Genomic DNA, 13,995 nt, shown 5'->3' with positions numbered 1-13,995 from the left:
GCCCGAGGTCCAGGGTAGGGCTAATTCCGGCCTGATTCGTCTTGGCCTAGCCCTCCTTTTTTTCTTCTTATTTTTCTTTTATTTTTCGTTGTTTGTTTATGGCATGGCCCGGCCTTATGTCGACAAGGGCTGGCCCAGCCCATTGACATCCTTACACATCATCATGCCTAGTTTTCCTTTGTGTTAAAAAAAAAAACTTTTGGTGTCCTAATGAATTTAGGATATTGGTGTTGAAAATTTTTAGGGTGTCAAAATTTTTTGAGTGGCCCGAGAATCTATTTTTATATCTAATTATAAAATTTAAGCTTAAAAAATAGTTCAAATCAAACAGATCTACAAACACATAAAAATATTTGAAAATAGACGGTCTAAACATTGTGTTGCATGATGTAATATTTTAGGGACTTGAAATCTTTTTTTTACCCTTCAATATCCATGCCTCTCGACGTCGAGATGGTTAAATCAATAGTTTTCCAATATCAAAATAGTTTTTTTCTTTTGGTAAATTGGAGGGGGAAAGGGCACCCTTCGTATTTTTTAAAAAAGGTGTGGTTGGTATAGGGTTGCAACTTTAAACAATCTAAGTAAAATGCACCTCCAAATTTTATCATAAAATGGAAGTTAGATGTGCACCCCCAAATTTTATCATAAGATGGAAGTTTGATGTCATAAATTCTTAGGATGGCCTAAGAATATATTTTTATTTTTAATTAAAAAATTTTAACCTTTAAAAATGGTTCATATTAAGTAGATCTATAGATCTATAAACGCATAAAAATCTGAAAAATGGACGGTCTAAATAACGTATAGAAAGATGTACTATTTCTTGAAATCTTTTTTTTGTTGAATTTTACATATCCATACACCTTGATGCCAGGTTAGTAAATCATAGGGGTTTTCAACATCAAAAGCGCCTTTTTTTTTAATGGATGTTTGAGGTGCACCTTAATTCACCGGTTTAAAGTTGCAACTGTATATAAACAGTTTCCTTCTTAAAATCAATAACATTTTCTTTTATTCATTGATGTTTTTCTCCCTCTCTCTTTAACTTTTTATCCTTAGACCTATCACACATTTGTAATTATTCATTGATGGATTTCTTCCTCTCTCTTAACTTCTTATCCTTAGACATATCACACATTTGTAATTTTCTCTTGATAAAATGTTCTTATAACCCCCGAAAATCTCACTTATTTCATGATGACCCCCTCATCTTTTATTATTTTTTGTTTGTTTTGATATTTTAAGGGTGGGAATGGAGGGTGGGGTTTTATTTTGAGGCATTAGCCTCCGTAACCACCAATGCCCCACCCCCTCCCCCAACAAAAAGAAAAAAAGAAGAAAGAAAAAACTGTGTTTTTCTTTGTCAAGTAGAATTCATATGTTTTGTTGTTGTTGTTTTTTTTTTTTTGACAAGAGTATGGGAAAGTAATATTCATATATTTATAAATATGTCATTACACCCATTTGAATGTGCCTATGATAATCTCTTTTTTTTGTTTTTTTTCTTTTAGTCATCATTAAGTGCATCAAACTAGTTCTCACATGAAACTCCAGTCTTTGGTCTCTCTTTCCTTTTTATTTCTTATTTCTCAAAGCTCATAAACCTCATCCTCTGTACCCTCTTCTTTCTCTTCACATTAACTTTAATGGTGGTGTGAAGTACGTTGCCGGTGATTTATACTTTTATGGCTCACCAAGATAAAAAAAATTAGATTTATGGATTTCAAGAAATAAAAAACAAAAAAAGAATAGAGAAAAAGAAGATGAGTTTTTTACCTCCATCTCATCCTACAATAGTAATTCTTCTTCTCTGGATAAAGTCTGCTAGATTATGATAGAATAAGAGAAGAAGAAATGAGCACACAAAGCTAATAATTCTTCTTCTCTGGATAAAGTCTGCTAGATTATGATAGAATAAGAGAAGAAGAAATGAGCACACAAAGCTAATGGACAAAAATAAGTTTCAAATTACAACAATGTATATTATATCATTTTCTTAGCTCTTGTTGTATTAAAGACATGTAAGATTATGGTTAGCCCCATGATAAAAGAATAAAAAATTGTGTGATTTAAGTATGGACTCTGAAATTTTTATCTAAAATATGAAATGGAGCAATTTTGGGCAAAATTGTGTGGACGGTCGGTCAACCCGTTGCTTTTTTTTTTTTTTTTTTTTTTTTCCAAAATTGCCTTTTAGTCCAAGGATGTCCTTGAACCCCATTTTAATTTTTATTTATTTATTTATTCCAATAGTCCAAGCCTTAGGGGCAATGCATAGGCTGTTCGAGGTCCTTTGGACTGAGCAGGCCTTAGTTCCTTATCGTTCGAGGCCCCCATCCTCGAACCGTACTTTATTTCTTATTTTTTGAGAAAAACAATGGTCCGAGGATGGGGACATCGGACCGCTATCAGGACTGAGCAAAACTCAGTTCCAAGGCGGTCTGAGGTCGCCATCCTTTGACTGCACTTTATCTTTTAATTTTTGAGAAAAACAGTGGTCTGAGGATAGAGACATCGATATGCTCTATAGATTCTAACCTCGGGCCACCTAGGCACTGCCCCTGAAGCTTGGAGCACTTTCCTATTAATGAAAAAACTAAAAAAAATTAATTAAAATGCGGTCCGAGGTCCGAGGATGGAATTCTCGGACCGAAGGAAAATTTTAGAAAACATAAAAAAAATATGGCTAGACCAACCTTCCGTATAATTTCCGCCTATAATCGTAGCATATTTTAAGTAAGGGAAAAGTTTATATAAGGTTGCGACCTTAAAATGTAAAATTACAGCTGCACCTTAAAAATCTATAGGAAAGGTTGTTTTAATGTTGGAAAACCCTCTATTTGATCATCTTGATATCGAAATGTATGAATATATATATAAAACAAAGTTTTTGAGTCTCAAAAATAGTGCATCTTGCAACACATTATCTAGACCTTCCATATTCAAGATTTTCATATGTTTATAGATCTCCTTCATTTTAACCATTTTTTGAGTTTAAAAATTTCTAATTAGATATGAAAATAGATTTTTAAGATAATCCTAAGATTTTTTTACAACAAAATTACATGTTACGATAAAATTTGGAAGTCAACCTTAATTGGATTGTTTAAGGTTACAACCTTATAGAAACCGCACCCTTTTGAGTAATTATTTTGGGTGCGTACATAATTTTCTCTAATCAGTAAGAAAAACAATGGTCTTACCCTCCTCTCTCTCTCTCTCTCTCTCTCTCTCTCCATATGGCTTGATATGTAATCTGGCACCTATGCACTTTCTCCCGCATCTCTCTCCATATGGCTTGATATGTAATCTGGCACCTATGCACTTTCTCCCGCAAAGAAAGTTCTTAATCTCATGATTTTGGGGCGGTTTTATGGGCACGTTACTTCCATGGTAATTTCCATGAAAGACTAGGATATTTTGATTGTCAATGACTGGCCTATGAGTAAGCTTTTCGTGTTCTCTTTAGATATATATATATATAAATAAGAAGCACAAAAAGAAAAGAAAATTAAAATTAAAAGAGTAAAAAAGAGTGAGAAGTGACCCTTATTGAATCCATGGTTTACTGTATAAACTTCTGCTGTGAGTGGGTTCTGATGCAATAACAATACATGAATTCATATTAAATTTTTTTTTATACACATCAAAGAAACAGTATTATTATGATTGGATTTTTAATACTAAAAAAGCTTTTAAAATTGGATTTTTTTAGTCTCCATAAAATCATAATAAAAAAACAATTGGGCCGTCATATGAAGCTTGTAATCCAATCAAAATGGGAGAATTTGTGGCAGGAAGTAACCGACAAAGAGACTCACAATTTTGAGCCACAATCTTTGATTTCTATGGAATTTAGTGACAGCAAAAAAGATGGAAAATATGATGATTTCACAAAAAGATGAAAGAGAGAACCTCAAAAAGCACTTAAAAAATCTCTATATAATAACCTCACTCTCCCCATTCTCTCCTCAAAACCTGAGTCTTCTGAGTATCTCACACTGTCTCTCTGTTTCTCTTCATCTGAGCCCAAGCTCTCTTGTATCTCTCACTTCTCTATATTTCTCAGCAGACCCCTCTGAATATCTCACATTTTCTCATAGTTTCTCTCTCGGTCTACATCCGACACGTGACACACCTCGTATCTTGCACTTTCCCTCTCTATCCGGTGATGGCCTCTCTGAAGTATGTCTATCTCTAACTTGATTCTTATTAGAACAGTATACAAATAGACTATTCACTCTTGATACAAATAGATCGCAAATCACTCTTGCCATGAGATTTTAAATAGGGGGTTGTAAGATTGTTATTGACTAGATTAAAAAAATTTAAATAAAAAAAAAAAATCCGATTTGAAATCGGACAGCTAGAAGTATTTATGACATCTTTATAACAAAACAAAAAAAAATGGTCAGCATAGTATACCATCCCTTCTTATATGGCATTTTCCTCTTTTTCGCTTGTTCATCCTCTTTATTGTGTATGCACTTCTTTCGTTTCTAGCGCATGTTTGCATGGGTGCTGCCAAATATGTATTGCTCTTGTTTGTTTACATGGGCACTCGCAATTGTGTTTTGGCCTTTTTTTCATAAAAAAACCCATTTTCCTTAATTAAGTTACGCCCAAAATTTGGTGCCCCAAAACTCTCTAGCAAGGTTTTGTCCAATAGAGCATTTATTATGCTTCCTTGGGAGCATAGTGAACAGCTTATCCTTCTATTAGAACACCCAATTGCCAGCATGGTTATCAGTACCGGATCGAACCGCCTTGGCCCATCTAGTCCATAAAAAAAATCAAGTTTAGTCAAAATCAACTAGCCAAACAAAGTGGGCAATTTTTTTATAATATATTACCTATTTTTAAATTATTTTTCATAATTTTAAAATTCAGTCAAATCAGTTTTGATTGGACAAGACCCCTCAATAGTTCGATGATTGGTCCACTCTTCTGTTCGAGAGAATTTTTTTTTAGTCTGAAATTTTTGAAACCGCCTAAGAATCACTAAATGGCTATTTTCAAAATAAAAAATTTTAAAATTTGAGTTCTCTCCCTAAAAAAATTGGATGGCATCTCTTCAATCTTGAGATTTTTTTTTTTTTTTAAGATTACAATTTTGGAATATTTTTCTATTAAAATTAGTCAATGGGTTAATCCTCAAAATTTGTCATTCCAAAGTTAATCCTCAATGAGGTTCACACGAGGGAGTACATGGACAGTAAACTCGCGCAGGAGCATAAGCCTTTCTTGTAACATCATTTTTTACTGTTGTAGTGGACGGACGTTCGAGACTACACAGGATATCTGTCGCAAGTGGCGCGCGCCCACCAAGTCCAATTTGAACTTTATGCGATATCTACGAGGCTCCCTCATTTTTTCAAGGAACACTACCAGTGTATGTCTATTTATTCATCTCTCTCTCTGTCTCTCTCTCTCATACGTCCCCATCTTCTCTTCGTCTCAGTGAGACCTGGTATGTTACAACCTCATTAGTTTCATCTCTCTCTCTCGTTTAATGTAAATTTGTTTGCAAGAAAGAAAGTAAAGAACTCTTTCTCTCTCAAATACTGTGTAAACCTTAACATTGTGTCTATTCATTGAATGTAAGTGTGTAATGCCTAACACTGTGTTATTCATTGAACCTGAATTTGTAGGTTGAAATCGAGAATGAAGGAAACATCATGGAGGTTGAATACACCAAGGATGGCTCAGTCGACAGGAGTGGCCGGTCTGCAACCAAGCGATACACTGGGGGCTTGGTGTCCGGGATTCTAATACTTTGTAAGATACTAATGAAGAATTATTCTGCATAAGGTTCTTCTTGTTTGTTCTTGCATTTTGCAGCAAAGGTCAGGGTATTTATTTGATTATAATCATGTTAAAAAGAACGTGAAAAAGTGAGAGATTTGTAAACTCTGAATCGAGTATATCATGGGATTCTTAGTATCCCTTTGCATATTTATACGCTTCCACCTTGAATAGAAATGTTATAATCAATTCAGAGTTTACATGGTATAAGAGCTTCCCTTGGTAATCTTGACAAAGTTAAGATTAATTGTAATAAGATTGGCTTGGTAATATGACAAAGTCAAGATTTGTTTTACATAGTTAAAACGGCTACTCTTGGTAATCTGACAAAGTCAAGATTGGAGTGAGAGAAATGAGGGGTTAAGGTTCTATTCTTTGAGCTGGCACAAGCTTGAAAATAGACCGCAACTTGTGAGCTTCGACCAGGTCCAAATTATATCATTGACACTTGAGGCCAACTGGGCATGACCAAAATTTGGATTCGGCAGCATGTGGCTTTCATTATAAAACTAATATAAACTATAAGATAATTGATTCATTGGTACAAGGAGGTCGAAATCATCCTTGGCCAGTATATTAAGACTCGCCTCGGACGGGAAACTGACAAAAGTTCCTGGTTGAGGCGAGTTACTTAGCCTAGTCATAAAGAGCAAACCTAGTCCTGTACAAGGCTTAAAAGCCGTCAATAAATTGAAAAACATAGAAAAATTAAAAAAAAAAAATTAAAATAACATAATGCAGAATCAGACAACAAACGAATAAACTTAAAAAATTATTGGAAAAATGAATTTAGAAAAGGTGGACTTACGGGGTATTTTAAATAATCCAAAAAAATTGAAAATATAAAACTAGGGATTTAATGGCAAAAACAAACACTCACCAATCTTTAGCCAAAACAATATAAGTCATATAAAAAATAATTATAGATCAATCCTACATTTTTGTTTTTTTAACTTTTTAATTTATTTATTAGTATCCTCGAGTTGTACATATAACTCACGAAAACTCGGCATCGCCATAGGGCGAGGCCTAGAAACTCGGTCGAGTCCAGGTGGACTCGGTCCTGACACACTATCTTTAGCTATTGGATGTGAAATATGATGGCTTAAAGTTTGTCAAATAATTCAATAAATTATATTTTAAACTTTATGCCCAATCAATGACATTACTCTCAACCACCCAATTTCACACCTTGTGGTCGATAATTTCTTGCATGTGTGTGCGGTGAACTAAAAATTCACTACTCTAAAGTGAATGACCGTAAAATGCCCTTATATATTTATAAATGACTTTTGGCTATATATAGATTATGTATTTTAGGAAGGGTATTTTTATCTTTTCAATTCCAAAACTTAATTTCAAATATACTCTTTTGTAATTTTCAAACAAGTTATTGTTAATGTAATTTTTATTGGCATTTTATTGTTAAAAATTCTACAGCAGGAAATCCTAAGTTCGTCATTAGTGAGGTGAATTAAAATGGTTGAGTATATGATATTTGATTTTTATAATTTTGACATATGATTTGCAGATATAGGGGCACACTTGATATAAATAAGGAAAAATATTTATGATAAAATATATGATACCCCTACAGCATTCAAAGGTTTTTATTGTTAATGTTTTACGAGAAACATTGTTTTCATTGTTTTAGTATGTTTGCCCTTATTAGAAGCTGGGTTGTCCTAAATTTTGTGTCAAAATGATTTATAAAAAATTGGAAGTTGGAGAGAATAATCAAAGTCGGAGAGAATAATCAAACTTATTGCAAAACGTTGGAGGTATATATATATATATATATATATATATATATATATATATATATATATATATATATATATATATATATATATATATATATATATATATAAAAGATACTACAAAACGTTTATAAGCGAAAATGAACATTGATTTCACCTACCCTCATCACCATCTAAACTTCATCGCACGGTCACAGTTGCCCGATAGTATTTTTATTTTTAATTTTTTTACTAATTGAAATGATCTGAAATTTAGAATGTATGTAAATCTTAGTGAGGTACACCTAATAAAAATATGAAAAAAATAATTCGTAAAATATAAATTAACCAAAATACCCCCGTAAATTTTAGGGGTATTTTTTGTCAATTTATATTTTACGAATTATTTTTCCATACTTTTATTAGGTGCGCCTCACTAAGATGTACACACACTCCAAATTTCAACTAATTTAAATTTGTAGAAAAAAATGAAAATTGAAACACTACCAGATAATTGTGACCATACGATGAAGTTTGGATGGTGATGATGGTTGGCAAAATCACTATTCATTTTTACCTATAGGCATTGGAAAGAGCTTTCCTATATATATATATATATATATATATATATATATATATATATATATATATATATATATATATATAAGATACTACAAAATACCTATAGAAAAAAATGAATAGTGATTTCGCCTACCCACATCACCATCAAAACTTCATCGTACGGTCACAATTGTCCAATAGTGTTTCATTTTTGTTTTACTTATCGGAATGATCTAATAATTTGACGCGTGTGTACATCTTAGTGAAGTGCACCTAATAAAAATATGAAAACAATAATTCACAAAATATAAATTGACCAAAATACCCCCATAAAATTTGGGGGGTATTTCTGTCAATTTATATTTTGCTACTTATTTTTTTCATATTTTTATTAAGTGCGTCTCACTAAGATGTACACACGTCAAATTTCAAGTAATTTGGATTTGTAAAAAAAAAAAATTTAAAGTACTACTTGACAACTATAACCGTGCGATGAAGTTTGGATGGTGATGAGGGTAGGTGAAATCACTGTTCAATTTTGTCTATAGGAGTTGGAAAGAGTTTATATATATATATATATATATATATATATATATATATATATATATATATATATATATATATATATATATAATACTGAGATTAAACCTCTAGCTCATATGAACATATGAGCACAATCGCTCAAATTGAATCTTGGCCGATTTGATGGTCACCACTATATTTTGTATTTGAATTTTAATATTTTTTATACAAATTCAAATAAATTGAAATTTTAATCATGTGTTCTTCAAAAATACGATAATCTAATAAAAATATCAAAAAAATAGTTTGCATGAAATAAATTGATCAAAATACCCCTAAAAGGTTTCAGGGGTATTTTGGTCAATTTATTTTTTGCAAATTATTTTTATTAGGTGCGCCTTGATGAGAAGAATGAACGCCTAAATTTCAAGTAATTGGAATTTATAATAATAAAAAATTAAAAATTCAAATACAAAATGAGGTCGTGACATCAGATCGGCCCAGATTCAATCTGAATCGTTGGGCTCATATGTTAATATGAGCTAGTGGTTTCTATAAGGTTGCAACCTTAAACATTCGACGCACCTCCAAATTTTATCACAACATATAATTTTGGTGTAAAAAATTCTTAAGATTATCTGAAAAACTATTTTCATATCTAATTATAAAATTTTAAGCTCCAAAAATGATTAAAATCAAGTAGATCTATAAACATATGAAAATCTTGAAAATGGACAGTCTAGATAATGTGTTGCAAGATACACTAAATCTGGAACTTAAAATCTTTCTTTTTTTCATATTCATTGATCTCGATGTCGAGATTATCAATTAGAGGGCTTTTCAACATTAAAACTTTTCCGATGGATTTTTTAGGCGTATATGTAATTCTACATTTTAAGGTTGCAACCTTATATAAACTTTTTTCATATATATATATATATATATATATATATATATATATATATATATATAAACAATGGGCCCCGATGACCCAGCCCGACCCTAAAAGACTAAAGCTTGGGCCACAAAATGTGGCAAGGCCAGGGTCAAGATAGGGCCAGCCAGGCCTTTGTTTAATATTATTTACCGGCTGGGCCTTTATAGGGTGGGGCCTCTTTGGCCCCGTCTGGGTTGGGCCGACCTTGAGGGGAACAAGGCCATACTCGGGCCAGGGCTGGCCTCCCCTGGGCCCCGCCCGTGGCCTGCCCTAGGTCTACCACACCCGGTCTACTTGGTAGAAAGGAGACCTCTTCTTTTTATCTCTCTTCCAATGCTATGTTAATTTATAATTTATCTTGTGCAGTTAATCAAGGATTAGCAACATTAGCCTTCTTTGGAGTAGGAGTGAACCTAGTGCTATTTTTAACTAGAGTCTTACAGCAAAGCAACGCTGAGGCAGCGAACAACGTGAGCAAATGGACAGGAACAGTTTACCTCTTCTCTCTCGTAGGAGCATTTCTAAGCGATTCTTATTGGGGACGGTACAAAACATGTACAATTTTTCAGATCATTTTTGTTGCGGTAAGTTACATACTGTTGTAAGTAATATGTGCTTGTTTCTCTCATTTGACAAATGACTTTTTCATTGCTTTCTGAAGTGTTGTCATACGATACGCCACTTATATATGGAATGTCTAATTGGATTACATCTCTTTGGAGACAGAGCAACTTGATCCAATTGGATGAGGCATGGTTCTTCTGGTGCATGTGGAGTATAATGTAGTTTTAGTGGATTTGCTTTACAAATTGCACATCCTGGACTTTCTTTGTGGGGCACAACCTTTCCTTTTACCTCGTAATACATCATAAGGGATTGGATACAATGAAACTGTGGTTCACAATGGTCACAAGTATCTTAAGCCGTGAGATTGGACATCTAGCGTGTATCATTTCCCGGAAAAATTTCAAAGAAATTTTTTAAAAACTTTCAATTGTAAATAATACACTACCAAGTTTTACAATTGATAGATATCGGTGATTATGATATTTTTCTCTACCAAAGATAAACAAACTTGTTGCATAATTCGCTTATCATCAACTAAAACATATTCTTTGAGTAGGACTCTGTCTCACTCTCTCTCAATGCTATGACTAGTAATTCTCCTTGCTTTTGAGATATTAACTTCCTCATATGGGTCCGCTCTTATGTAGTAAGTTTTCTATTTCCCAACTGTTTATGTTCCATTCTAATAAGATTGCTACTCCTCTTGGCTTTCACAAATTACAACTCTTATTGCCTAGTGAATTCATAGCCTCAGCTTCTGACTTTTCTTAAGGATGCATAAGCAATGATGCACTAAATTGGTAAAATATTTTTTACAACTTTATTTTTTAGTTAACTTTTATAATTGTTTGTCTTTTTAATAATATGCCCTGATTTATTCTCACAGGGATTGGTGCTTCTGTCTCTAACCTCATCCATGTTATTGATCACACCCGCCGGATGCGGGGACCACTTCACCCCTTGCCGGACACCCTCGACACTGGGTGAGGCCCTATTTTACCTCTCAATTTACCTGATTGCCCTTGGAAATGGGGGATACCAGCCCACTATAGCAACCTTTGGAGCCGACCAATTTGATGGGGAGGACTCTAGGGAAAGGCACTCTAAGAAAGCCTTCTTCAGTTACTTCTATCTTGCTCTAAATTTAGGGTCCCTATTCTCTAACACTATATTGGTCTATTTTGAGGATATGGGTATGTGGAACATGGGATTTTGGGTCTCTTCCTCTTCAGCTTTATTGGCTTTGGTCCTCTTCTTAGCTGGGACTAAAAGGTATAGGCATTTTAAGCCTAGTGGGAACCCGCTGCCACGTGTTGCACAGGTGTTGGTCGCTGCGGTTCGCAAATGGGAGGTGGCGGCCCCCACTAATGGAGAAGACCTCTATGAGCTTGATGGCAAGGAGTCTATCATAGGGAGCAAGAAGATCTTGCATAGTGACCAGTATAGGTTAGCTTATTTTCCAATTTTGCATATTAAATACGTGATACGATTTCATGGAATTTTTGATGGGCCCTTTGGTGAGCTATAATCTCAATTACACCTTGCAGGTTCCTTGACAAGGCGGCAACGATAACGGAGGCCGACGGTCATTTCCACAGCGCCAAGCACCCAGACCCTTGGCACCTGTGCACCGTGACCCAAGTCGAGGAGGTGAAGTCGGTTCTCCGTCTCCTACCTATCTGGCTCTGCACAATCATGTACTCGGTCGCCTTCACACAGATGGCCTCTCTTTTTGTCGAACAGGGCGACAAAATGTCCACAGGCACCCACTTCCGCATACCTGCGGCCAGCATGTCTGCCTTCGACATCATCAGTGTGGCCTTTCATATCCTTCTCTATCGTAGGGTCCTCACCCCTCTGTTCTCAAGAGAAAATTACCGGGGCCTCTCGGAGTTGGTTCGCATGGGCATTGGCCTCGCATTGGCCGCACTGGCTATGATTGCTGCGGGGCTTGTAGAGTGGTGCCGCCTCACACGTGTACCACAATCAACGAGCATCTTCTGGCAGGTATGGTTTGAAGAAAATAATGTGTAAATCATCTTCTTTGAGGAAAATCAATTTCTGCAACTGTTTTCTGTCATTGAGAGCGCATCGATCCATTTATTAGATCCCGACGAAAATCAGGTTGTTGTGAGTAACCGTATCACATCCACGTCTTCCATTTGATCATTATCTAGATCGATAAAGGGCATTTTTTAGTATGCCGACTTGGTTTTCAGAAATTGTAATAGTATGGGTGCTGTATCTCTCTGTAATGTGTGTTAAGTTCATTACTTTTTAAAATTAGAGTCGTAATATCCAATAAAATCCCATTGTTCCTTGAAAATGTAACGAATATTTAGAAAATAACAAGGAAAATTCGGGCATGGGCTTGATTCTATCGTGATGAATTCATCACTATGTCCCCACATTTGTTTTCTACTGAACAATCAAAAAGAAAGAAAAAAAAGAGTGGAAAACTAAACTGTTATAATGCCATTGCTTCAGTCATTTTATTACTTTTTTCTTTTCTGAGTAGTGACTATCACAACTTCAAACATTAGTATTTTATTTTTATTAGTATAAGGTTTTTTTGCGTTACTTAACAATGTCTATAACTATACCCTACATGAAGATAACCAACCCAGTCGCACATGGTTCCTTATGATTTTAGACCTTGGCTTGTAGGTGCCTCAATACTGCATAGTAGGTGCATCCGAGGTGTTCATGTATGTAGGGCAACTTGAATTCTTCAGCAGACAGGCACCCGCAGGACTGAAGAGCTTCGGGAGTGCGCTGTGCATGGCGTCGATCTCATTTGGGAATTACATGAGCAGCATTTTGGTGGCAGTGGTGGCAAAGATCACAGGAGGTAGGAACAGGCCCGGATGGATTGCGGAGGAATTGGACGATGGGAGGCTTGACAGGTTTTTCTTTTTGGTGGCGGCAATGGTCACGGCAGATCTGGTGTTGTATGTAGTGTTGGCGAGGAGATATAAGTATATGGAAGTGGAGGAGGAGAGAGAGGAGGATGAGGAAGAGATGCTCGGCAGGGTCAGGGCAAGTTGAGGTCTCTCTCATATATTTAGCTGATCTGGTAAATATATGAAGTAAGTAAGAAAATACAAAGGACGGAAACAGCTTCTTCTTTCGGATTTCGAGCCATTTCACCATATCCACTATCGAGGAGATAGTGACTGGTTCCTCCACTCACTCTGATATGTTCCGAGGATGAAGGCTAGTGGTGATCTTGTTCCGGGATGCAACCAAGCCTACCATTGCCAAGGAAGACTATTGTGATGACTTCTCATCATATCTGCATGTTTAGATATCAATTCTAAGTACCCATGTCACTTTGGGATATATAACTAGTGAAAGGACTCATGTGATCTAGATGGTAGTATGTAATAATTTTTTCAGTTTTCTTTTCTTTGCGGCATGGATTACTCAAATAAAATAAAATAATATGATAGGATCTCAAGAACTTGAATTCATTCAAATCTCACTTTTCATGAACAAAAGAAATGATACAACTATGCTAAGAAATAAAAGATACAGTAAATATAATATGGAAGAAACTTAAGAGGGTGCTGATGACTACCTCAACCGAGCTTCTTGCACCCCACAATGAGTCACCACCATCCGATGGCACGAGATCTAATGGTCAACCTTCAATCTCCACCAAGAAAACAAGTTTGGATAAGCCACATCAAAACTCAAACCTTAGATTAATCTTCTTAACAACCTAATTTGAGATAGATGTTTTTCTTTTCTACCACAATCCTATAGTCTAAACCCCAATGAGAGATAAGAGATCATGAACGAGACACTATGAGAGAGATAACAACTCTAAATAGCCTAAACCTCTTAGGTTCTTTCACA

The 13,995-nt window shown here is 35.0% G+C and overlaps 1 protein-coding gene across 2 annotated transcripts; it reads left to right on the top strand.

The window, feature by feature from the left end:
- The first annotated feature begins 3,974 nt into the window (after positions 1-3,974).
- LOC18439788 (protein NRT1/ PTR FAMILY 7.3) lies at positions 3,975-13,607 on the top strand. 2 transcript variants are annotated; one of them, XM_020670622.2, is made up of 7 exons: positions 3,975-4,188; positions 5,275-5,395; positions 5,655-5,781; positions 9,934-10,151; positions 11,021-11,580; positions 11,682-12,141; positions 12,802-13,607. In XM_020670622.2, exons 1-7 carry the CDS (start codon positions 4,175-4,177, stop codon positions 13,180-13,182), a joined length of 1,881 nt encoding a protein of 626 aa, XP_020526281.1. In that variant the 5' UTR covers positions 3,975-4,174; the 3' UTR covers positions 13,183-13,607. The 2 variants fall into 2 exon arrangements, with proteins under 2 accessions (XP_020526281.1, XP_020526282.1); XM_020670623.2 differs by lacking the exon at positions 3,975-4,188 and having other exon boundaries at positions 5,382-5,473.
- The last annotated feature ends 388 nt before the right edge of the window (positions 13,608-13,995 follow it).

This window comes from Amborella trichopoda, chromosome 3, assembly GCF_054954075.1.
Source record: "Amborella trichopoda isolate Santa Cruz 75 chromosome 3, AtrichopodaSantaCruz75HAP2 v2.0, whole genome shotgun sequence".
NCBI classification, from domain to species: domain Eukaryota; kingdom Viridiplantae; phylum Streptophyta; class Magnoliopsida; order Amborellales; family Amborellaceae; genus Amborella; species Amborella trichopoda.
Note: the sequence above shows the minus strand (reverse complement) of the source record. Positions and strands in the feature narration are given on the sequence as shown.

What these genes read in the sequence shown, in the direction of transcription:
- LOC18439788 (XM_020670622.2), top strand. An exon ending in GTCCGGGATTCTAATACTTT is followed by an intron (nt 5,782 to 9,933) that starts GTAAGATACTAA and finishes TATCTTGTGCAG; the next exon opens with TTAATCAAGGATTAGCAACA. An exon ending in TTGCATAGTGACCAGTATAG is followed by an intron (nt 11,581 to 11,681) that starts GTTAGCTTATTT and finishes TACACCTTGCAG; the next exon opens with GTTCCTTGACAAGGCGGCAA.